This window comes from Syngnathoides biaculeatus, chromosome 8 (assembly GCF_019802595.1).
Source record: "Syngnathoides biaculeatus isolate LvHL_M chromosome 8, ASM1980259v1, whole genome shotgun sequence".
NCBI lineage: Eukaryota > Metazoa > Chordata > Actinopteri > Syngnathiformes > Syngnathidae > Syngnathoides > Syngnathoides biaculeatus.
In genome coordinates this window covers 4,117,979-4,144,307 of record NC_084647.1, presented here as the reverse complement: position 1 = coordinate 4,144,307, position 26,329 = coordinate 4,117,979, and the positions used below count along the sequence as shown (strand labels likewise).

Sequence of the window (26,329 nt, the reverse complement as noted above, 5' to 3'; positions counted from 1 at the left end):
TGTGTTAGTGACGCGGGAGTATGCAGGTGTGTGCAGTGGGAGGTTGGGGTGGGGGGGAGGGGGTGCAGGCCCAGGTGACAAGAGTGAAACGTTTCATGGCGATAAGGGGAAGAGTAGCGATTAGGAAAGGACACGTTGATGTCGAATGCCCAGACGAGCCAAAGACATTCAGCCACACGGTGCTTCATGGCTTTATCGATCCCGCCACCCAGCTCAGGTGTGCAACGAGAGAAAGGCGTTAACCCCGAGGAGGACAACCTTGGCCCCGGAGAAGACGTCTCCCCTGTGTCTCCCGACCACTGTCCAGTGACCGTAGCAGGAAAGGTTGATATGTATTTTCGCAAAACGGCCATTCGCCTTGAATGAAAATAGCTCGAACTATCCCTGTCGGATTGTGATTCTTTGAGAAAATAATTTGTCAAATTCACTCAAAATGGCACAAAATGCAGTTAAACAAAAATATATATGGATGAACACGGAAGAAGGTTTTCCGCTCAGATGAGACCAAAATGGAACTTTTTGGTCATAACTCCACTAGCCACGTTTGGAGGAAGACGAATGATGAGTTCCATCCCAAGAACACCATACCTGCTCTGCAGCAGGGTGCAGGGTGGTGGCATGCTTTGGGGATGTTATTCTGCACATGGGACAAGACAACTGCACTGTTTTAAGGAGAGGATGACCACGGCCATGTATTGTTAGATTTTGGGGAACAACCTCTTTCCCTCAGCATTGAAGATGGGTCATGGCTGGGTCTTTCAACATGACAATGACCTGAACCACACAGGCAGGAAAACCGAGGAGTGGCTCCGTAAGAAGCATATCAAGGAGCTGAAACTCCATGTTTCTCAGCGTCAGCCCAGAAACCTGTCTGATCTAGAGAAGATCTGTGTGGAGGAGTGGGCCAAAATCCCTCCTGCAAACCTGGTGAACAACTACAGGAAACATTTGACCTCTGTAATTGCAAACAAAGGCTACTGTACCAAATATTAACGTTGGTTTTCTCAGGTGTTCAAATACTTACTTGGGGCTATTTTATTGTATTGTACTATTACACAATACATCGTTAAAAAAATCATACATTGTGATTTCTGGATTTTTCTTTTTAGATTATCTCTCTCACAGTGGACATGCACCCTGTAGGCACTCCAGGTTCTTCCCACATCCCAAAAACATGCAAAATTAATTCGGCACTCTAAATTGCCCCGAGGTGTCATTATGAGTACGGTTGTTTGTCTCTGTGTTCTGCGATTGACTGGCATCTCGTTCAGGGTGTACCCTGCCTCCTGCCCGTTGGCAGTTGGGATAGGGTCCAGCACTACCCGCGACCCTGGTGAGGATAGGTAGCTAAGAAAATGGATGGATATATTCCAATACTGACATTTTTATGACATTTTTTGTTAAAATTACATGAAATTAATGGCGGTTTCCTCTATTTTTTTTAAATACATATTTTATACTAACCACAATAAAATGTAATACTTTGTTTGTCTTCCAGAACTCAAAAAGTGCCCAGGGGCTGGTGGGACTGAAAAACCTGGGAAACACTGTGAGTAATACGGGTCCTACTTTGAGATAATTTGGCATCTGTTCCTGGTAACAGGAGAAGTTGTACAGACTTGTAGTTAGTGTTTTATACAGTATGTTATACATTTTTTGCCATCTGCCTACCCTAGAGTGGGGGGTTTTGAAGAGTACTACTTGCTAAGCAACAGATTTCGGTTGAGATCTTTAAATAAATGGTATTTGTGTATTGGTGTGTTACTCTTTGTGTGGCGTTCGCTCATCAGAGCCCTCAGGACTGAGGAGCACTCATTCTTTTTTTACTCGTTTGATCCTGCCAAAGTGCACATCTCATTTGTACATCTGTCTACAGCAGCATTGCATACTGTAGACTACAACTACTACATTTTCCTGGGAAATCTTTTGTCTTCACGAGTAAATTTCAGCTGGTGCACATAATTCATGAATCTTCAATTTATGTTGCAAAAGGTAAATATTGTACAAAGAAACCAGAAGGACTCCCAGTTTAGCACAAACTTCTACAAATACTCGGAATTTGGGATCACAAAAATACAAATGCTGTCTCACTATGTAGAGTGCCCTGAAAAAGTATTTGCCCCCCCCTCCTGATTTCATTTTTTTTCCATATGACACACACAGGTTTCAAATCATCAAACCAGCTTTAATATCTCTGAGAAAACCCAAGAAAATATAAAATGCCGTTTTCAAATGACAGCTGACTATATTAAGGCACAAAAATCTCAAAAGCTTTCTGACCCTCTGTGGAAAAAAATGATTGGCCAATCGCAGGTTGTGCCACACTTGGCAGCAGAAACTGAAACCAAGCATTTGCAATAATTGAGTCTTGCACATTGCTCTGGGGGAATTTTGTCCCACTCTTCTTTGCAGAATTGTTTCAACTACGCCATGTTTTCTAGCATGAACTTCCTGTTTAAGGTCACACAACAGCATCTCACAAGGAATGAATTCCGGGCTTTGACTTGGCCAGTCCAAAATGTAATTTTTTTTTTTTTTAAAGTCAGTCAGAGATGGACTTGCTGGTGTTTTTCGAATCATCCTGCTGCAGGATCCAAAAGCACTTTTGATGGCACGCACAGATGGCCGGACTTTCTCCTTCAGGATTTTGTAGTACATGGCAGAATTCAGTGTTCCATCAGTCACAACGGGTTGTGTTGGTCCTGAGGTAGCAAAGCAGCCCCAGACCATCACACGGCCACCACCATGCTTCACCGTTAGCATCATATTCTTTTTATAAAATGGTGTGCCATTTTTACGCCAGATTTTACAACCCGCAAACCTTTCACAAACTTTATTTTTGACTTTTCAGTCCACATAATTTTTCTCCAAGTCTTGAGGATCATCAAGATGATTTTTGCTGAATGTGAGATGAGCCTTTGTAATATTTGCTGACAACAGGGGTTTTCGTCTGGGAACTCTCCCAGGTATGCCATTTTTGGCTGTTGTCTTATTGTAGAGTCATGAACCCAGAGCTGCTTAGCTGAGGCCAGCGAGGCCTGGATGAGTTGTCGTCATGCTCTTGGAGTAATTTTAGTTGGTCGTCCACTCCTGGGAAGGTTTGCCATGCTTCCCAGTTTTCTCCATTTGTGGATAATGGCTCTGACAGTGTTTTGCTGGATCCCCAAAGCCTTCAAAATAGCTTTGTAACCTTTTCAAGACTGATGGATTTCAATCACTTTTTTTCCCCTCATTTCTTCTTGAATTTCTTTAGATTGTGGCATGATGCATTTATTCTTGATCTTTTAGTCTACACCTTCACTTCTACTAAAAGATTCTATTTGAGTGATTTATTGATTCGACAAATATGATAGTAATCAGGTGTGGTTGTGGCTTGTGTAATTAAACTTACCTTTCCCAAACTTGTGGTTAGTCACAGTCACTTTGTGATTTAACAGAGGTTCAGAAGGGTTTTTTGTGGCTTAATAAATTGTTGTGTGGCATATATATCAACAGAAATCAGGAGGGTGGCAAATACTTTTTCACATCATTGTATTTAATAACAGATGTCCCAGTAGTTTGACATTGACAGCCGAAACTGTTCAGCCATCTGACCATTCCGCTTGAAATATTTAATGCGTTGCTATATCGAAGGAACATTATAAAGAAAAGGGGGGGGGGACAAGAAAAATAACTGAGCATGTTAAAGGGGAAGTCCGGTCGTTGAATTAACAATGTATCAGATAGGTCACGTCATATATACTGTACCTTGAAAATTTGAGGTTAATCCTCTATTAATGTTTTTTTGATAAGATTTTTATCGGCAATTAGAAATCTTCATGGGCACTGCCATTTTGGCGAGTCACATGACCTACGTTGCGCGGATGTGACGTATTACATGCGCATACAAAGGCTCGCTTATGTTGTGACACAATTTTGGCCAGCGCTGATTTGATCGGATGTATCCTCATCTGATGAAGAAGCAGTATCGGTTGATCGGGTAGACGGAGGAATACTTCCAAATAAGTTGCTTAATACTGAAATATTTTATGCCTTCACCGAGAATTTAGAACTTTATGCAGCAAATTGTAGCCGGTTGAATTTCAGAATGTGAATTGTAGCCAGTTGACTCTCAGGAGACTAAAAGTTTGACTTTGAATGTTGATTTTTATATATATATATATATATATATACACACACACACACAACCTTTCCCACCTCTGCGAGAGGGGTTGCGTCAGGAAGGGCATCTGGCGTAAAAAGTGCCAAACAAATATAAGCGTTCATCTGAGATGACACGCTGTAGCCACCCCCAACAAGCCGAAAGAAAGTATAAACAATCATTCCCACAATATAAGGCCTACCTTTCACTGATGGGTTCTGCCAGACTTGCCTTTTTCAGATCCTTCATCGCCACGAGGGCTGTCTTCAGTGCAGGCTTCCAGAGGACAATGCCATGAAACTCTATGGAGGGAAATGCAATCCAGGTCCTAGGCAAATATCCTGACAACAAAGATAGATTAGAGAATTGTCATTGGCATTGGTCACATGTGGACCATTGATCCGCTGGCTGGCCTAAACGCACTCCAAAATCGATAGGATCGATGAATGGTGTGTCCCGCGCGTCGGCCTCTGAATAGTCAGACTCCACGTCATTCCCATCCAAAAATTCTACATTTACTGCCAAAGGTTTAAATCTGTATGGAAGTATTCCTCGGTCTTCCCAATCAACCGATACTGCTATTTCTTCATCAGATGAGGCTAAATCTGAGAAATCAGCACTGGTCGTAACTGTGTCCCAACGTAAGCAAGCCTTTGTTGGGGCACGTAATACATCACATCCGTGCACGTAAGTCATGTGACTCGCCAAAATGGCGGCACCCGTGAAAATTCGGAATTGCTGATTAAAAAAAAATAGATATCTTCTCAAAACACCATTAAATGATATCGGATTAACCTCAAATTTTCAAGGTACATTACATATGACATGACCTATCGGATACATTGTTAATTCAACAACCAAACTTCCCCTTTAAAAAAAAAAAAAAAAACCCTTGTCCCTCATTATTGCACATTCACCTATGCTCTACCACACACCAGTTTCATGGAAATCTGAATCTCAAACTACATTTCTGTAAAAAAATATTGAACACATACAAATACTATTGAAAATATGGTTGACTCAAGAAGTTACAGTGTCTGCAAATCACCATATGCTTGTTTTGGTGTCTTTGTAGTGTTTCATGAATAGTATCCTGCAGTGTCTCAGCAACACACACAGCCTGCGAGACTACTGCCTGCACAACTCGCACCGCAGAGACCTTAATAACAACAGCCGCACTAACACAGCCCTCATGGAAGGTGAGAGACTGTCCGAACATAAACTCAAACATAAACTGCTCTGGACTTCTTTCCACTCTTAACCTCTGGCTTTGATTTGTGTCTGTCGAGTTTCCTTCGTTCTGCAAAGTAGCTCTCATGACAGATTGCGGAATATATTTCATCATTGTTCCTCTATGTTGGTAGAATTTGCCAAGCTGATACAAACCATGTGGTCGTCAACCAGCAGTGATGCTGTCAGTCCGTCTGAATTTAAAACACAGATCCAGAGATACGCTCCTAGATTTGTGGGATACAAGTAAGCCCCCCACTATCCCCCAATTATAGCGTTTTGTTTTTCTGCAGGCTACTTTGACTGATACCAACAGTGAGTAGGGGTCATAGTTTTGAATCGTCTTGTGTTCCTCAGCCAACAGGACGCTCAAGAGTTCCTGCGCTTTCTGCTCGACGGCCTGCACAATGAGGTCAACAGAGTCACAGTCAGGCCGAGAGGCACTGTCGAAGATTTTGATCACCTGCCGTAAGTATTGTGCGAATACAAACACAAAAGCTATGTAGTCTCTCAACCAGGAAAAAGGACTTACCGAAGAGCTTTAAAAAAAAAAAAAAAGTTCAATGATATTAAATTAAAACCCTGCAGATTTGATTAGATTTCAATTCTTTAGGGGTTCAATTTGATGCAGTTGGTTGATTTAAATGTTCTGATATAAGAAGTTAAAATACACAAACAAACAAGGGCACATTTTTTTCAAAGTTTGAAATATATTTCATAGATGTAGATTTTTTTCACTTCTGTATGTATTGAGTACAGTTTTACCTCAATATATCCATTGATCGGGAGATGAATAAAATTGAAGTCACTTTTCAACAGCACACAGTCAGCTGTAAAACTCGAACTATCACATCTTACGACACATCTAGAAGTCCTTGATTTAGACAACTCCGTTTCCCACCACTGATGTGTGATGTGATGTCTATGCTCATCATCCAATTTTATAGATGGTATTCACGTGGCATCACAGGAGCTAGTCAATCGACATGGTGGCCATTTTGCAGCTCACCGAGCAAACAAAATAAACGTAGTGTATTGCGCGTTTCTATACCATAGAAAGGAAAATAGTAGTAATAGAAAATTAAATATTTTACTTCAGTTTAAAAATATTTTAAAAAAAATACTATACAAAAGAAGTTATGACAGTTAATAATACTATTGCCAATACATTTTCACTTCGATCCAATGTGTAAGAAGTGTTATCATCATGATCATGGTTCACTAATTTATCAACTACAACTGGAAGTTCTCCTTTGCTTTTTATGGAATGAATCCGTTAAACTAATTTTAGACTTGTATCTCACCAAAGACTGCCGGAGAAAAATTCCTTGTGTGTTTTTACACACTTGGCCATTAAAGCTGATTCTGATTCTAAAACCTCCGCATATGTCTTCTTAACAGAACTAGCTTTAGTGGTAGATGAGTCTGACATAGTATGGAATACCTAACTGATTACGAAGTAAACTGAAGTCTGAGAAGCTGAGGGTGTAAAAAATGGCTGACACGCTGGACGAATGAATGTCTGACTCACAAAATGGCAACTTGACACCTTTTTTTTCTTCATCTGATCATGAAAAGTACATATTTGTAATCTCTCTGTGAATCTGTGTACCTACTGTACCAGAAACCTTTTCATTTGCATTTAAAAACATACAATGTGGACTTGTGCTTTACTTTGTATATACATTTAAATTGGAAACATAGAACCTGAATAAAAAAAAAAAATCAAATTAGTCGTATTAAAAGAATTGGTGAAATGTAAACTTTTGTATATTAGTAAGAGGAGATGAAAAATGTCAGAAGTAATTTAAGACTATTTTGGCTTCTCTGCCTGCGTGAAAGCTCAAATCAGATTAATGCCCCAATTCTTTCTGGATATTATTGTACGTTATCTAACTGCCTGTGTAAGGGCTAGTGTTAATCTCTGTAAATTCCCTCTGCTTTCAGCAAAACAACTTCCCCTTGCTGCCTTCAATACAGTATATGCATTTGCGTCAGCGAAAATATAAGCATCTCAACGATATCAACGATTTTGCACTTTTAAGTACCCTTTCTATAGGATGCCTGCCACAGTAGTACACAGTAGTTTGCTAATGCAGGGTGAAATTAAACATGATTCTAGTCATTCATTGTTCAACACAGAATTATGGAATAGAAATATAAACAAAAAGGGCCAATATGGTGTGTTGCGAAGAAGAGAGCTTTTCCTGTGTTGTGTACTGTAGTTAATGGAACTGTAGCACTTCACTGGATCTTTATTGAATACTTAATACTGGTAAAACTAAATGTCGTTGGATTACAATTTTCCAGCGTCTCTTCTATATGTGACAGTAACACTGTGTTGCATTGTCAATTATCAGTGATGAGGAGAAAGGGAAGAAGATGTGGAGTAAATACCTGGAGAGGGAAGACAGTAAAATTGTTGGTGAGTTCAACGACTGGTAAAAACAAAATGATTTCTTCAGCAATGTCCCAAAACAGATGAGGTTTTGTTTCCCCATCCCCAGACTTGTTTGTTGGGCAGCTCAAGAGCTCTCTGACTTGTAGCCATTGTGGTTTCTGCTCAACTGTCTTTGACCCTTTCTGGGATCTGTCCCTCCCTATTGCCAAGGTTTGTATACGCAATACGGCACAGAATGAGTGAAAGTATAATTTTTTTCCATCTTGTGTCCTGTCTTCCTCCTCTCTGAATCCTTATTATCAAATGGCTAACTTTAATGCTCTCACACTATGCTTGCAAGGTCCTTCTCATCCGAATAACTTTACTGCTTGACACCAAAGATCCAACAATATGCCCCATACCCCCACTCACTCCAGGCTAAAGCAAATTTGATGACTGGTCTGCTAGAGAAGTGATGCTACAAGAGATGTTTGAATTTGAAAGTAATATATGTATGAGATGAAATTACATCTTAACACACAGTTCATTTTTCGTCACTGGAACCTTGTGTGTGTGTGGGGGGGGGGGTTGGTTTGCATGGATGTGTGTGCTAATGTGAATGTTTCTTTTTTGTGTGTTTACTCAGAAGGGCTACAGTGAGGTGAGCCTCATGGACTGCATGCGGCTCTTCACCAAAGAAGATGTCCTTGATGGAGATGAGAAGCCAGTATGTTTCAGTCTACAGCAACTATCATCTCTATTCCCATCCTCCCCCTATGCCACTAATCAAGTTGCATCATTTGGTTTTCTCCGCAGACATGCTACAAGTGCAAAGCTAGAAGAAAATGCACCAAGAAGTTCACAATACAGAAATTTCCCAAGATCTTAGTACTACGTATCTTTTCTGCTTTAACAGTTTTTGATTACTGTAGACTGTCAGGCTTTTAAGAGTGTGATGATGGTGTCGTCTATTGAGTAATGTCAATTGCTAAATGTCATTTATGACATTTACAACTTAAGTGTTGTTTACAGTGAACTGCTGTTTATCTTTGGCGGATACATTTCAGACCCACCCTCAGGTGAACATCCAACGAAGATTCTCTCATATATATGTAGTTTGACTTGGCCCACATGGTTTAAACGTATTCCTTTTCTACAATATTCCTTTGCACCTGTTCTCACGCTCTCACTGTCAAGAAATGGGAGAATACTTATAGCATCACTGTTAGGAAGACCCTTCACTCGCACAGTTCCCCAAAATTAGAGACTGGGCTCGCTTCAAGAACAGTTTGTCCTCGCCAGTTGAAATACACTGTAAAACTGCCACATTTAAGCAGAAGAGAATTAAACAGTGTAGAATTAAACAAAATAATCAGACAAATCGCATAGTTTAACAGAAATGCTAAAAGGCATATGACGTGAAGTGGCATAGCGAGACTGGTTGAAATTGGCATGGATGTGACAGTAAATATAACACTAGTACCTTAACACACACACACACATAGGGTGGATGAGTCATTTTTACAGCCATCCTGTAGTATGTGTGTCACTATGGAGTTGAGTTCTTCAGTATCTGACCCTTCAGTTGTATAGCTGGAGGAGAACAAACAATGTTTGGCTCCTTTATGATGCTCCAACATTCAAGACTCAATTCAATCACCAACCATTTGGATTATTTCTAACGATTACAAATATCAAACACTAATTCCTTCTGAATGATTTCTGGGGCCTTAGTGACTTAAGGTTTATTCTGCAATCACTTGCAATAACTGTTCATTGATAAAATGTTCCTACTACTACACAAAAATAAAGCCCACAGTGACACAGGTCAGGATGATGTACAAAAATCTGAACGTCAGTTGAAAGCCAAGTCCTAGTTTTTCTGTAACTAATGAGACTTTTTGAGTTTAATGTCTGTGTATTGGACTGCAATCAAATGTTAAAATCTCCTCACCCAGCACCAGTGCCACCACTGTTATACTTAGATGATATTTTGCATTGGTGCTGCAAACAAGTGGAAAAAGGTAAAGTGAGAAACCATGCTCCTTGACTTGTTGTTGTGCAGATCTCAAACGCTTCTCAGAAGCAAGAAGAACCAGCAAACTGTCGACCTTTGTCAACTTCCCTCTGAAGGAGCTTGACTTGCGAGAGTTTGCCTCTGAAAACAGCAGTAAGTGCAGACAAAATACATTGCAAATCTACTGTACAGGTGTAGCTCATTTGAAGCTGTATTTCAAGGATTGTTTTATGGGTCTAATAACATTGCTGTTTAAAGTGCATGGAGTGTCTCAGTTCTAACGCAAATTATCTTATCCAGATGAAAATATATGTTCAACTGTTCCATAGAATGCATATCCTGTTCGATGTTCTTATCAAAAAAATACAAGCGAACTTTGACCTAGTTTCTCTTACCTGCAAAACGACTCATTTCGTGGGCGGACCTCTGACGTCGGCAAATCTAGGATGGGCTGTTTTGGAACGACGATAACCTGGCTGACTCTTTTGTATTCACGCCGAAGGAAAACCCATTCGTTTTGAGAATTCCTCAGTGATTGTAAGCTAAAACCAATCCGTAAAAAGTATTTATTATTATTACTATTAAAACTGTGCCAAACGAATATGATAGTTCATCTGAGATGACACGCTGTGGCGACCCCTAACCGAACAAGCCGAAAGAAAGCATTATATTATTACTTATTTGTGAAAATATACAAACTTAATTTACCTTATCGGCTCCTGTGTTTTGGTGCAATAATAAGCATTTTACACGCAAAGTAGTTGCCGCGGTTGTCACGTACCAAATCACGAAATACACGGCGTTTGCATAATTTCGAAACAAGACTGAAAACTTCGTATATACATTCAGAATATCGAAGCCTTTACTATTTATCAGTTTATGACTAAAACAAACAAGAATGTCACAAACGTTTACCAGTCGATATTTCCAACACGAGGCATATCCTACACAATGGGTCTGACTGCTGTGTCGGCTTCTTCATCGCCAGCTACTTCATCTGAATTCGAACGTGTGTGCTGTCTAACTGGCTCAAATTGATAACCTTTAACGCCTTCAAAAAGCTCATATTGGTCACTGTCTTCGTGGGACCCTTCAGTTCATGTTCGCTTGAATTATTGGAAAATTCATCGGCGTTCTGATCAACTGATCACCACCTGGTGGTGAGTTGCTCCGATGGCGGGGGAAGATGGCCAGTGTGACGTGGCAGGCCCAAACGTATTGTGACAGTCTACTTGGAACGGCTTGCAGTTTCCCTGGTCAGAAGGAATTTCAACTCCCACCTCCGAAAGGACTATGCTTGCGTCCCGCAGGAGGTGTGGGACATTGAGTTCGAGTGGACAATGTTCTGCGCCTCCATTGCTGAGGGGGCCAACTGGAGCTGTGGCCGGTGCCTGTTGTGGCGGTAACCCACGAACACGTCGTTGGACACCAACAGTGAGGGATGCTGTCAAGCTGAAGGAGTCCTATTGGGCATTTCTGGCCTGTGGGACTCCCGAGGCAGATGATAGGTACCGGCTGGCCAAGCAGAATGCAGCTTCGGTGGTTGCTGAGGCAAAAACCCGGGCGTGGGAGGCCGTGGAGAACGACTTCAGCGGTTACGGCTTTGAGGAAAATTCTGGTCCACCGTCTGGGGTCTCAGGAGGGGGAAAGAGTGCACAGTCAACACTGTGTACAGTGGGAACGAGGCGCTGCTGACCTCAACGTGGGATGTTGTGACTCAGTGGGGAGAACACTTGGAAGACTTCCTCAATTCCACCAACATGCCTTCCCACGAGGAAGCTGAGTCTGGGTGCTCTGAGCTGAGTTATATCTCAGTGGTTGAGGTCACCAAGATTTGTTAAAAAGCTCCTTGGTGGTGGGGTTAGGGTTAGGGTCCATTGGGAGTCGAATCTCATATTCAGGAGGAGTGGTGTGGTGTTCAGGCGTGGAACAGTGGACTAGCACTACACCCTCAGCAGGATCCTCGAGGGTGCATGGGAGTTCGCCGAACCAGTCTACATATGTTTTGTGGACTGGGAGAAGGCGTTCGACCGTGTCCCTCGGGCGGGTCCTGTGGGGTGTTCTTCGGGAGTACAGAGTACCAAACCCCCTGATACGAGCTGTTCAGTCCCTGTACGACTGCTGTCGCAGTTTCGTCTACATTGCTGGCAATAAGTCGGACACCTTTCCGGTGAGAGTTGGACTCTGCCAAGGCCGCCCTTTGTCACCGATTTTGTTCATAGCTTTTATGGACAGAATTTCTAGGTGTAGCAGAGTCATCGAGAGTTCCGGTTTGGTGGCCTCAGCATCGCATCTCTGCTCTTTGAAGATGATGTGGTTCTGTTGGCTTCATCAAGCCGTGATCTCCAGCTCTCACTGGAGCGATTCGCAGCCGAGTGTGAACCGGCTGGGATGAGAATCAGCAACGCCAAATCCAAGACTATGGTCCTCAGTCGGAAAAGCGTGGCATGCCCTCTCCAGGTCGGGGATGACATCCTTCCCCAAGTTGAGGAGTTCAAGTATCCTGGGGTCTTGTTCACGAGTGATGAAGAATGGAGCACAAGATCGACAGACAGATTGGTGCAGCGTCTGCAATGATGCAGACTTTGTATCGGTTCGCTGTGGTTAAGGGTGCTAAGTCGAAAGGCGAAGCTCTCACTTTACCAGTCGCTCTACATTCTTACTCTCACCGATGGGCATGAGCTGTGGGTCGTGACCGAAAGAACAAGATCCCAGATAAAAACAGCCCAAATGAATTTCTTCCGCAGGGTGTCCGGGCTTTCCCTTAGAGATAGGGTGAGAAGCTTGGTCATCCGGGAGGGGCTCAGTGTCGAGCCGCTGCTCCTCCGCATTGAGAGGAGCCAGATGAGGAGGCTGGGGCATCTGGTACAGATGCCTCCCTGGTGAGGTGTTCCGGGCATGTCCCACCGAAAAGAGACCCCAAGGATGACCCAGGACACGCTGTTGAGGCTGAGTCTCTGGGCTGGCTTGGGAACGCCTCAGGATCCCTCCAGAAGAGCTGTAAGAAGTGTAAGTTGTTGGGGAAAGGGAAGTCTGGGTATCCCTGCTACTACTAAGCTACTTTCACAGTGACCCGACCTGAAAAAGAGGTAGTTAATGGATGGATGGATGATCAGCGTTCTTAGTGTATTCCTACGGGATTCATGTTGTTGTCACAACGTCACACCCCTGATCGGTTTTCTCCGCCACATTTCCGTCCTTTTCCGGTGGATACAGCAATGTGCGATTATTTGTTGTAAATAATGATAAAAAAAATTTCCTTCAAAACAAATATAAGATTCATATTCAGTATACAAAGTGGATCATATTAGCAAAAAGGTGCATTGTAGTCCTTCCATTGCCTTTAACCATTTTACTCTTGTTTTATGTTATCTTTTAGTAAATGCAGTGTACAACCTGTATGCTGTGTCCAACCACTCAGGCACCACAATGGGGGGTCACTACACAGCCTACTGTCGCAACCCCACATCTGGGGAGTGGCACACCTTCAATGACTCCAGGTACGTTTGAACAGTGACCTTAGGCTAAAAGAGAGGCCCTCATCAAACATATTTGTTGACTAGACTAGTTTTTCATTTGCATCTGTCAATCAATTAACTCAGTGGATTTATTACATGTGAAAAAATGGCAGAGTCTGTTTCCTGTTAAGTGACACTACAAGAACCACATTAAGGTTCTAGTAAATGACACCTCTAAAGTGGTGCTTCTCAGTCTTTTTACACTGCCGCCTAAAAAAATACTTAGCTCTCCAACCACTGTCATGATGGCCAACATTAAAATACACTAATGTAGTAAACAGGTTAAATTCAAATAAATGTAAACATTAAATGTAACTTTGTACACATTGAAACAGGCTTTAGTCGCACCTACAAGTTTCATTGTAGTACGTTTGGTTTTATTTCATATTTTAATGAATATAAATTGGGTGACACGTCTGGTTAGTACATCCACCTCACAGTTCTGAGGACCTGAGTTTCAAATCCAGCCCCGCCTGTGTGCAGTTTGCATGTTCTCCCTGTGCCTGCATGGACTTCCTCCGGGCACTCTGGTTTCCTCCCACATTTCAAAAACCTGCATGGTAAGTTAACTGAGGACTCTAAATTGTGCGTAGGTATGAATGTGAGTGCAAATGTTTGGGTGCCCATTGGTTGTCTGGCACCCAGTTCAGTGTACCCCACCTCTCACCCGAAGATAGCAAGGATAAGCTCCAGTATACCTGTGACCCTAGTGAGCATAAGCAATGTACAGAATGGATGGATGAAAATATACATATTATATATACTGGAGGGGGGCCTTGGTGTACCTCAAATGGTACTTGTACCACACTTGGAGAAAAACACTCCTCTAAAATGGTCAGTTTTGTGGTTCAGAGGTTTCTTTCAGTTTTGATCCATCAACCACAATTAACTTGCTAGCTAGCTAACTTTGAGGGGATTTATTTAGCAAGGCATTCCTGTTATATTTTGTGTTAGTCAACTGTGCTCTACATTTATTTAACTTGATGGCATTTTCATGCATTATACATGGGCCAAAGAATGCTCAGACTATCATTTGCCTATTTCATAACACCTTCATATTTCACTGCCGTTTGCTGCCATCTTCTGACGACATAGTGACTTTGCTATAACCATAAGAATTCGCCAGTAATTGTTGATTGTTGAGCAGGATGTTTTATCATATTGTTTCTCAATCTTCATATGCACAGTGCATTCTAGTTTAGTTCAGTTTAGTAGATGATTAGTATGTTAGACTCAGTTTAAAACATTAATGGCCTGCTAAACCAATTGTTTAAATTGTGGGTCCTGAATTTATAATTTATTACATTTTAAATTCATTTATCCATTTTCTGAGCTGCTTATCCTCACACGGGTTCGCGGGAGAGCTGGAGCCAGTCCCAGCTGTCAATGAGCAGGAGGCGGGGGTACACCCTGAACTGGTTGCCACCCAATCGCAGGGCACATGTAGACAGACAACAGTCGCACTCACAATCACACCCAAGGGGCAATTTAGAGTCTCCAAATAATGCATGTTTTAGGGTTGTGGGAGGAAACCGGAGTGGCTGGAAAAACAAAGCCAAACCGGCACGGGGAGAAGATGCAAACTCCAAACATGCGGGGCCGGGATTTGAACCCTGGTCCCCAGAACTGTGAGTCCAACGGTCTAACCAGTTCCCCTCACCGGGCCGTCACATTTTACCTTGTGTAATGGAATTATGGAAAGAAACTTTCCTGTGTAATTAATGGAAAGTGTCTACATATGGATCCAGATTACATATTTGCAATACTCAGTCTCCACACCACAATAAACGCTGATACTTGTCCCGCCCCAGAGTAACGCCAATGTCCTCCAGCCAAGTGCGCAGCAGTGACGGCTATGTCTTGTTCTACGAGCTGGCTTCGTCCTCGCGCATGTGAAGCCTCGCAGACGACGGCAGGCCGCAACACTGCTCTCAACAGACGGTCAGATGGAAAATGTGTGACAACACGCGCACGAAGGCTCGCCTCCGCCAGGATGGAGGCTGCTTCTCTCATCGGAGGGAGCGGGAGAAGGGATCCGCAAGAATGTGGTCACTAGCCCAGCTTTCGTCCTCCTTGTCTGTACTCGTTGACATTTTCATCCAGGTTAGATTGTGTGCATGCGTGCGTGTGCGCGTGTGTGTATTAGACGGACACAGGGCAATAATCCCATTCACCCGAGGAACCCGTGCACCCCCTTCTCCCTAGTCTCTATGCACCACAAGTGTGACTCCTGACTGCACCTTCACTTTTTCTTGGTTGCCTCAAACTGTTCAAAAATGATTTGCAGGATTTTTGATTCCTTGCTGGGTTTCAATATTTTTGTTTTCATTTTCATGTTATTTGAGGTTGGTAAAATAGTCTAATCGTCTTGACTGCCATTTTAGACTTCAGAGAAACCGTCCTCATTGTGTAATTGTAGCAGGATTGGTCACGATTGCAAGGCGCTTGCAGCCCACTGGCCGCTTCCAATGCACCCCAACACTCCTTCGTCTTTGTCAGCATCACTTTTTTTCCCTCAACATGGCTGTGAGGCCAGTGGCACTGTGAGCGTTGTACGTCTAATTGAATTGAATTGATTGTCCGTCTCCCCTCCCTCCCCCCTACATTGTTCCTACCAATGGTTGCAAAGTTGTGAATGGGCTTGAATTTTATAAGGATTTGTTAATGTAACAGCTAAGTCCTCATCAGTCCTTACGAGGCTTCCTGTCTTGTCATGCCATTGAACAACAAGGAAAGAATGTTTTTAAAGAAGACAGAAAAAAAAGTGTATTTTTATATCCTGATGCAATATTAAAGAATGTACTATTTATTGGTGCTGACGCTGACCCATAACTTTTCATTTGGTTTATTTACCACGTTTCAAGAAAAAAAGATATTTATGCCTAAAATTTATTGTAATCCGTCACTTTGATTGTTGCATTAAAATATGATGAAATGAATTATGAAAAATATGGTAATATGAATAAAATTCCACAAAATACTGTTGCATTCAGGTTTTCATTTGTTTTATTTAGGTGGAAAGGTGGACAACTGGTTAGCACATCTGTTTCACAGTTCCGAGGAACCGCGTTGAAATCAGGCCTGGCCTGTGTAGCGTTTACACATTTTTCTTGTGCCTGCATGTTTTCTCAGAGTACTCTGGTTTCCTCCCACATCCCAGAAACATGCTTAGTAAATTGATGGAAGACTAAATTGCGTAGGTATGAGTGTTAGTGCGAATGGCTATGTGCCCTGCGATTGGCTGGTTACCAGTGATGGGTGTTACCTCTCTTAATGTTGTTATACCCCAAAAAGGTGTCTTGCATTTCAAATTGCAACCTGATTATTGGATTAGATTAGATTATAATGCCTATATATAAAATGTTTATTATTCAATGCTCAGTGAAAGTAAAGAAGCATGAAGCACGTGCAAATAAGTAGTGTTCCCGCATCTAAAGTGAGCGTTATGCTCCAAGAAAAATACCTGTTAAATTAAATCTGTGAAGTAAAATTTTATTTCATTTTTTGTTTTTTTCATTCATTCTGATCTTACATCTGAGCATTATGTGATCCAGCAGCGTGCTTCTACCTCCGCGTAGTAAGTCATACTATGTTCCTGTCTCTTCTGGAAAAACTGTACATGACTGCCATTTCCATCCTTTTTGCAAAGTTCCTTTCCTAGATGCTGTATTTACCTTCCCTCCATCCGTTGTATGAGCTGCTTATCCTCACGAGGGTCACGGACAGTGCTCCAGCCTTTCCCAGCTTTCATCAGGCAGGAGGCGGGGTACACCCTGAACTGGTTGCCAGCCAATCACAGAGCATATCGAGACAGACAGCCACACACAAAATCACACCTAGGGGCAATTTAGAATGTCCCATTAATCTTCCATGTTTTTTGGGATGTGGGAGGAAACGCGAGTGCCCGGAGAAAACCCACGCAGGCACGGGGAGAACATGTAAACTGCACACAGGTGAGGCTGGGATTTGTACCCCGATTCTCAGAAATCTGAGGTCAACACTCTCCAGCAGCTTCACCGTGCCGCCCCAGGAATAATATTTAGCTTAAATATTTGAATAAAGAAAAATGAGAACTTTGAACTTTATCTGGAGTCCAGACTGCGAGCTGATTTAACGCACTACACGTCTGACGCATGATGCTACCACCGCCCATGCTTCACAGTAGGGATGATGTTCTTGGGATGGAACTCATCATTCATCTTCCTCCTCAAACACAGTTAGTGGAATTATGACCAAAAAGTTCCATTTTGGTCTCATCTGACCACAAAACTTTCTCCCATGACTCCTCTGTGTCATCCAAATGGTCATTGGCAAACTTAAGATGGCTCTTGACATGTGCTGGTTTCAGCAAGGGAACTTTCCGTTCCATGCATGATTTCAAACCATGACGTCTTAGTATATTGCAAACAGTCACCTTGGAAACGGTGGTCCCAGCTCTTTTCAGGTCATTGACCAAGTTCTATCGTGTAGTCCTGGGCTGATTCCTCACCTTTCCAAGGATCATTGAGACCCCACAAGGTGATATCTTGCATGGGGCTCCACTCTGACTGAGAGTGACCGTCATGTTGAGTTTCTTCCATTTTCTAAATTCAGACAACTCCATGATTTCTAAGTGGGAGAATTTGCAATATAGCAGGGTGTTCAAATACTTATTTACTGTAGGTGTGTATAGAGCTCCTCAAAAAAATAATAGTTGCAGGGGGGGCTAATTTGTCTTACAGTTTATAGGATATGTTACGTGTGAATTTAAAATTAACCCCCTTGGTCAAACCAGCAACATATAACAAAGCACTTGTATTGCGTTTAAGACAATTTAATCACACACACACACACACACACACACCACACACACACACACACACACACACACACAACACACACACACACACACACACACACACACAATACAATACAGTACAAAACAATAAAATACAAGTACAAAGACAGTTTAGTTGCGTGTAACATGAGCTAACTAGACGTATAGTCACCAAACCCGGACAAATGTTATTTCCAGCGAATGTTCCAGGAAGGCAGTGTGGCTGTAAGCCTCAGCGGCACCTCGCCGTTAGCTTCCGTGGCGGCTCGCCATCGCGTAGGTGGGTCAGCGGGGAGGTGGGCGGCCACGTCCGGGGAGGAGAAAGGAGCTCTCACCCCCACCGGCCACCAGTGTCTGGGCACCCCTGACGTACTTACTTCGCCCAACATGGGTCCTCCTGAGTTTGCTATGTACACAAGTCATTTTGAATATTTGATCGGGTTCCGTCCTCTTCGTCTGTCTGTCGGGGAGTGTTCTCAGTTAGAAATGACCCGCATATCATCTAATATGGCTCAAAACAATAATTTCCCCGGTCACTTCACTAGCTTCTGTGATGTTCTCTTCAAAAAAGAGCTTCAGTCTCAGAAGGGGCGGCAGAAAAATTCGAAAATCTCTCTTGTTCATCTGACGTATCAGGTGGCAAAGCGTGTTGTCAATGGCGACTGTTCCAGTGTGCAAATGATGTTGCAGGCAATATGGCTGCCATTGGGATGTCGAGTGAGACTTCCGCAACTTTGCGCATGAATTACGCGCTCTCTGCTCATATTTTTTTTCCATAGACATCCAAGTGAATAATCTTATATGTAGTTTTCATCATATCTATTTTAAAATGTATATTTGGGTGTCAGTGGCACGTTAATGTGACTTCAGTTACACTTAATGTGTTGAATATTGACGGTTGCTGAAGTTTTGAAATGTTGATTCACGTTGATGACATCTTTCTTTACCTTTTGTACCATAGATTACCAGGTTATGGATTCGATTGAGTTATTTTTTTTTTTTGGTGTGGGGGGGGGTACTGGGGGTAAGTGATGTCCCTGCCACTTGGCACTTGCTGAAAGTTACTAAAAAGGTACTTTGTCCTAACTTTTGAAATCAAGTAATTAGTGAAGTAACTTAAGTTACTTTTTCAAACTAACTGTGGCAACAGTTCACCAGTCAGGAAGGTTTGTCAGATGTCTCATTCGTTCATTCCTTTTCAGTTAACATTACAGTATTAAAATATAAATCCGATGGAACAAATCCAAAAATGTTCATACCTGACAAAAAGTCAGGTCGGGATCAAGAAATATAAATAACTTGCAAAAAAAGAAAAAAGCAAATCTGAGTCATCCCTGTCACAATTTCGGATAATAATAATCCATATTTCATTTTAGGAGGTGCCAGTCAGAACACAACAACATTTTAATTATATAATTCAAACCAGAGAAGTAAAAGACCCGAGAAATTTAAACACGGAAGTACAGTATTGCAACAGATTTAAAAATCCCGTAGATCTTTTTGCAATAGATCTTGCCTTGCGTGGAAGCTTGTGCTTCAACGTCCCCTCCCATGTTGGATGTGGCCTAGTCAACCGATCAGCTTCGAGATTGTTCTTTGGCCAAAGGGATTTGCTGCCCGTCTGCCTAACTTTCGAGTACTATGGAATATTTGTTAACAGGCTGTTGTGAATTGCTATATAGAAATCTTCCTCCAAACAAAAGGATCAAATTCTGAATTAAGATACTCTGATTGCTATTAACATTTCTCATGATACTAAGCAGGTTTTTAAAAAAAATAAATGTCTGAGGGAGCAATGGGAAACGGGTGTTCTGCTAGTCCTTCTCCATTTTCAGTTGTGTGTGCATATACAGTATACGTATATCCACCCATCCATGAATTTTCTAAGCCGCTTATCCTCAAGAGGGTCGCAGGAGTGTTGGAGCCTATCCCAGCAGTCAACGGGCAGGAGGCAAGGTCAACCCTGAACTGTTGCCAGCCAATCGCAGGGCACATAGAGACAAACAGCACCACTCACAATCACACCTAAGAACAATTTAGAGTGTCCAATTAATGTTGCATGTTTTTGGGATGTGGGAGGAAACCAGAGTGCCCGGAGAAAATCCCCACAGGCATGGGGAGAACATGCAAACTCCACACAGGCAGGTCCAGGATTGAACCCAGGACCTCAGAACTGTGAGGCCAACGCTTTCCAGATGAGTCACCAAGCCACCACACAGTATATAATGGAGTTAAAATCAGTCTGAAGCACTGCCCTGGGTTCTTATACATCAAGAAGGATACCATCTGCATAACGATTGATTTTGTGTATCACGGATTATGTCGAGTGAGACTTTCACAACTTTGTGCTTTAATAAAACGCTCTCCATTCACTTTTTTTGGACTCGTATTATCCTCCAAGTGATTAATATTATATGCAGTTTTGATAACAATACCTATTTTAAAATGTATATTTTGGTGTCAGTTGCTCTTGAAACGATATGCCAACAGGTAGAGCTTCAGGCAATGATGCGTGTTTCACGGGGTTCTGTAAACATTTCTGGTGTATACCGGGAACCACTCTTATTCAGAATGGTATTAGAGACAAAAGCTAAAGACCTATGTGGAAGCGATATGAATACAGCTGCAGTAAACCGTGCCTTGTCATGGGTAGACAGACAGACAAAGAAATAAAAGCTGTTAGTAATCCTGGCAATGATGGAGTCCTCAAGAATTTAAGAGTCCCTTATAGACCAATAATCCACTGCAATTACCATTGTGCAAAAGGCATCACTTCAAGGGCAAGACTTCAAGCATTGTTGTTTAAAGTCACCTTAAAGGGACTAGTTGCACAGTAATCTGAGACAATGTCAATTGTGCAAGTGGAGCAGATGATACTCAGACGCGAGAGGCTACTATTGGTCAACAACTGATGAGCAGATGGTGCAGCGTGGTGAGACCACGACAGTGAGTGCAGTGCCAGCCATAATGCTTGCAATGTCATTTGAAGATGTCACACTGGGACAGTCGCCATAGAAATCATGCTCTACCACCTGCTATGGCAGATGAATGAGAGATTTTCAGATTTTTCTGACGCCCCTTCTGAGACATAAGCACTTTTTGAAGAAAACATCTTAGAATAGAGTGAAGCGACCGGGGCCAAATTACCCAATTGTTTCGAGCCATATTTAGATGTTATGCGGATCGCTTCTAAATGACAGCAGACTCCCCGACAGACAAAGAGGACGAGGAACATGCTCAAATATTAAAAATTACTGGCCCAAAATTGTTCGATTTCCTAATCCTTTTACAAGTCTTGTGCATGTAGTGTAATCAGGAGGACCCATGCTGGGAAAAGTAAGTATGTCAGGGATGCCTGGACACTGGTGGTCGGTGCGGGGGAAGAGCTCCTTTCTCCTCCCCGCACACCGCCGACCCACATCCGCACCGGCTAATGCTGGCCCACGCGCATCGACACATTTAGCACCTGTGACTTACGTACTTAAGTTATTATGACACAGATTTTTTGTTACGTTATCAGAGAAGGATTACATTGTCAAACGCGGATGGAGCTTTTTATTAATACTAGTGCTTCTGAACAAGTAGACGGACACCATGCTGCCTTCCTGGAACATTCACTGGAAATAACATTTAAGAGTTTGGTGGCTATACATTGTTTGGGTAGTTCGCTCGTGTTACACGTTACTATACTGTCTTTGTACTTCTATTTTATTATTGTTTTGTGTTATATTGCATTGTGTGTGATTAAATTATTTTAAATGCAATACTAGTACTTTGTTATATTTTGCTGGTTTGACTAAGGGGGTTTATTCTAAATTATCACGTAACATATGCTATAAACTGTGAGACAAATTAGCCTACCCCAACTATTGTTTTTTTTTTTTTTTTTTTTAAATTATTTTATAGCTCTATACACACCTACCTGTCATTTGGAACACACAAAGCTCTCGTCCTTTTCACCTGTGCAATCCATTTTTCAAGACAAATCAGGTTTTTTGGAAACGTGAAGAGTGAATCCATCCTCCCGAGTGTTCGGGCAAAATCCAGCAATACAACGAGCCGTCAAAAATCAATATACGGCAACATTCTGATGTGCTGTGAACAAACGGATGAGCCCATTTCGGCTGCTTTTTTTTCATGTTTTAAGGTCCTATATCACTCTGCAAGTCGTAATGGGGCATCTAAAAACTCTTTACTCTCTTTGTTTCAATTTGGTTTTATTAATGGATGAATGGAAGCTACTGTAAAGTAAGTTTCTTTCGGCTTGTCCCTTTCGGGGTCGCCACAGTCATCTCAGATGAACGCACATATGTTTGGCACAATTTTTACGCTGGATGCCCTTCCTGACGCAACCCTTCTCAGGGAGTGGAGGCCCCAGTGGGATACGAACCCACAACCCCTGGTTTATCAAACCAGTGCTCTAACCACTGAGCTACGGGGCCTCCTTGAATGGAAGCTACTGTAGATGTTGAAATATGTGATTAATATCCTGTATTCCTATTCTATCCTCTATATTAAGTATAAATGATCTATTACGGGGGAAAAGCATGCGCTGGTTTTCGTTTACATATAAGGAGCACACATTTACAATAATCAGATTAAAATTGAATTAGGATACATTGTTTATGATGTTTAGCTCTTTCCCAAATACATTAGTGCCTGAGTCTGTCCACAGGAAAAACATAATTTCTAAAATAAATAAAATAATGAGACTGGTTGTTTTAAACATTTGCTCTTCATGTGTTTAAGGTATCTAGTAAGTAAGCACAAAAACGATTTCTACATGTTGTTTGAGGTTTTGCAAATATAATCGTGATTGTGTGAAATGGGTTAATATTACGCATTAACTTTCTTAAGTGTCGTCAAATGGAGTTGTGTGACTCGCTGACGGGGGACACATTTTCCACATCTAATATGGCGGATGGCAACGTAATGGAGCACCAAACACGCTCCAGGCTGGATCTGCAGCCTCTCCAGTGAAACGCGGTGGTGAGAGACGGTGGGCGCACAACATCATGTTGGCTGCCCTGGCGAGCGGCGCCGTGGTGTTTCCTGGCCTCTTCTACGGCCTCGGCAATCTTCTCAAGTTGACGTTCCCGCACTGGGACGCTGCAGACGTAGTGACCGTCAGTGAAAGGTCAGTCGTTGTTTCAGCGTCATTGAAGCAGGTGCCACTCATCGTCTGGGTGACTTTCAAACAGTAAAACTAACACTTCAAATTACGAGAGCAGTCGTTATCTGCGTAGGCCAAAATGAATTGTATTATATGAATGTGTCGTTTGTTTTTTTCCCCCTTATTCTTCTTTTTCCCAGGATTGTTTCTGCCATACACGGCATCATTTCTACTGTAACCGGAGTAATAGTGGTTTCATCTTGCAAGAATGTCATGACTGACAGGTAATTTAAGGTCATCAGATACGAGTGGAACTTCCAAAGTCAAATTTGAAGTCCAACCAAAAATTTTCTGTGGAATAAAGAAAAAACAAAAAAAAAACATAACCATTTGAATTTAATACTACCAGGATATTGGACGATATAAGTGAATATTCCAATAAGAGAATAGGGATATATTGGGCATGAATAAAAAAAATGGAATGCTGAATTTCAAATGCATTCAAATGTATTAAATGACAAAGTCAGACTCTGCTGAATACTCTGCAACAAAAAAGGTGGTACTTGTTTAACTTGTATTCAAGTTAGACAAGTTCTGGTTGAACCTGCTTCTCTGGGCTATACAAAACAAGCAGTGCACTCTTATTTCAGAAAAGGGTTAATTGACTTCCATAACATTACAAAATATTTGCATTTTATGTCTCGTTACCCTAAAATATAAAATGCTCATCTGCTGGCTAGAAGCTCTGCTGTACACTACTGAGGTTTTATGTTAAAATCGCACTTGTCGTCTTCCTTTAAATGTTTTCCCCACGCTTATGTGGGTTTGGTTTGCAGAATTGAATATGCAACAATGACATAATATTTAATAGGCAAACTGATGATAGGTATTGTTTTGTTATTTGTTTTTTGGGAAAATATTCTCTAATTTTAAATTCGATGCCTGGAACATGTTGCAAAAAAAAAAAAAGTCAGAAATAGGGGTAATAAAAGACTGGGAAAGTTGAGGAATGCTGCAAACGCCCATTTGGAACGTTCCACAGGTAAACAAGCATTGTTGCTACCAAACATGAACAATACGTAGTTGAAAAACCCATTTGTCTTGATTTCTGATTCAAAATTGAGTTCATCAACTTGGTATGAAAATATGATGAGGTGATTCAAGTTTTTCCTCTGAGGGAAACCGTAACGACAATGTTGCCCGCAACAAAAATGAGTTTTGACACCCTTGATGTACAGGATCACCGATTAGGGTGTCCAAGAGGAAATGTCTGGATGTGAGGCACCAACTGTCATTTCCACTCACGTTACATTTTATATGGCAAAGGATCAAAACAAACGATTGTCCTACCAATCAGAATAGCTGTTTTCCATTGCACTGTCATCTGGGCAAAACGTCGTAGGTCCAGATTTGGTCAATTTCCTATTTTTTCCACAAATCGGTACTATCAGTGAGTCACCATGTAAAAAAAAAAAAACATCATAAAGTTATTGATTGGTTCAAAGTGTTGAAAATGGTTTATTCTTTTTGACGATGCAATCCATGCCATTTTTGTTTGTTTGGTTGGTTGGTTTTTTTTGGAGAGGGGAGAGGCATTCCTAAAATATGATGCTTTTCGAGAGACAAAAGTTCCACCCAACACCAGCACATATTTAAATTGTTACTCTCTCCATGGAAGCTCAGGTGTGCACTTGCATGTAACTCAAATCCTGATTTCTAATGATTTGATCACTGTGACCAGTCACTTTGCCCTATGTCTATTCGGTATGTAGTTTATTGTATTCTACTGTTAACAAATTGTTTTCGTCCCACACAGTCACTGGCTGGTCAATGAGTTTATATTATTTGGCTCTTCCTACATGACCACCGACCTGTTGGCCATGTACCTGAGCCATTACCACATCCAGAGGCTCCGAAGTCCGAGCAGCCTGTACAACAGCCACTCTCGGCAAACAATGAAGGCTTTCCTCTCCAAGGACTGGTTGCTTGTTGTTCATCACTTGGTACTGGTTCTGATCTTCTTGCCCATCGCTTTGGTAAGAATTTAGCATCTGAAACACAATCGGTCCGTTTGTAACACATATTTTACAGTTCCATATTGTATGCGTCTTCCAGTTTTTCAGAAGAGGACTAGGCGATTTCTTCTTTGGGTGCTTTTTCATCACAGAACTCAGCACACCTTTTCTCTCTTTTGGAAAGATCCTCATCCAGGTACACAACACACCAACAACACTAGGCTCCATTCATCAATAATGCATTGTTGCACAACACCATTTATAACAAGAGCAGCACAAATATAGCCTGGTCATCATAATGTGCAACTAGTCTCAACTATTTTATGGCCAGGAGGTAACAACATGACTTCACCTTTGGAAGGTTGCTCTACATCCCATCAGACTTTTGTTATGATGGCATGAATTTCTTTCAGTAGGACACTGATAGAAATAAAAAATTCAGATTGCAGCTGTACACATTGGTGTCGAGCAAAAAAAGTACATTAGTATATGGGTACTTATCAAGCTCTTGATTTACTGGTCAATCTCAGTTCCCACCCTCGTTTAGGGTCAGAAAGTGTGGGTAGCGATCAAAAGCAAGCAAGATCAAAGATGCAAGGGAATTTTTCTCCTGCAGGATGTCTTGGATCATTCCAAGTCCAGTCTTTGTTACTTATTGTAATTTCTTCCATCTTCAATGTTTATTCCTATGGCCAATGTACTAAATTATGACCGTCTTTCTGTGCTGATGACACTCGCATGTGAGATTACTGAATTTTGTTGTTATCATGTCTGACTCCTCCTTTCCTGTCTTGGATCCAGCTGGGTCTTAACAACACCAGGCTGCACAGCATCAATGGCATATTGGTCCTCTTGACGTTCTTCACATGTCGGATCTTGATTTTTCCCTTCATGTACTGGATGTACGGGCAGCAAGTCGGCATTCCGCTGCACGACGTACCTTTCCGACTGCCTTGGCACTGCAACGCGGGCAACTTGACTATCTTTGCGCCCCAGGTCTACTGGTTTTACCTCCTGCTGAAGAAAGCCAAGAGACTGTACAATAGACATAGGAAAGAAAATTAACTTAAAACAGATCAGCTGTTTTCTACGTAGTTGT

At 41.9% G+C, this 26,329-nt stretch overlaps 2 protein-coding genes and 1 non-coding gene across 9 annotated transcripts in view; 2 read left to right on the top strand and 1 right to left on the bottom strand.

The window, feature by feature from the left end:
* The window catches only part of usp2a (ubiquitin specific peptidase 2a), a 57,269-nt gene extending 40,995 nt beyond the window's left edge, over window positions 1-16,274 (top strand). For all 7 annotated transcript variants that reach the window (XM_061827911.1, XM_061827909.1, XM_061827912.1 and 4 more), the window contains 11 exons: window positions 1,499-1,549; window positions 5,217-5,340; window positions 5,506-5,617; window positions 5,729-5,839; window positions 7,732-7,796; window positions 7,879-7,982; window positions 8,398-8,478; window positions 8,568-8,646; window positions 9,817-9,921; window positions 13,148-13,268; window positions 15,098-16,274. In XM_061827911.1, the coding sequence (XP_061683895.1) occupies window positions 1,499-1,549; window positions 5,217-5,340; window positions 5,506-5,617; window positions 5,729-5,839; window positions 7,732-7,796; window positions 7,879-7,982; window positions 8,398-8,478; window positions 8,568-8,646; window positions 9,817-9,921; window positions 13,148-13,268; window positions 15,098-15,182 (1,038 nt within the window). In that variant the 3' untranslated portion in view covers window positions 15,183-16,274. The remainder of the gene's footprint in view (window positions 1-1,498; window positions 1,550-5,216; window positions 5,341-5,505; window positions 5,618-5,728; window positions 5,840-7,731; window positions 7,797-7,878; window positions 7,983-8,397; window positions 8,479-8,567; window positions 8,647-9,816; window positions 9,922-13,147; window positions 13,269-15,097) is intronic.
* Window positions 16,275-22,471: 6,197 nt separating this feature from the next.
* On the bottom strand, window positions 22,472-22,544 carry trnai-gau (transfer RNA isoleucine (anticodon GAU)). The gene has a single exon. It is a non-coding gene; the product is annotated as a tRNA-Ile (tRNA).
* Window positions 22,545-22,936: 392 nt separating this feature from the next.
* On the top strand, window positions 22,937-26,304 carry LOC133504345 (TLC domain-containing protein 3A-like). The gene is made up of 5 exons (XM_061826493.1): window positions 22,937-23,239; window positions 23,416-23,499; window positions 25,032-25,251; window positions 25,331-25,426; window positions 26,032-26,304. Exons 1-5 carry the CDS (start codon window positions 23,118-23,120, stop codon window positions 26,293-26,295), a joined length of 786 nt encoding a protein of 261 aa, XP_061682477.1. The 5' UTR covers window positions 22,937-23,117; the 3' UTR covers window positions 26,296-26,304.
* Window positions 26,305-26,329: the final 25 nt, after the last annotated feature.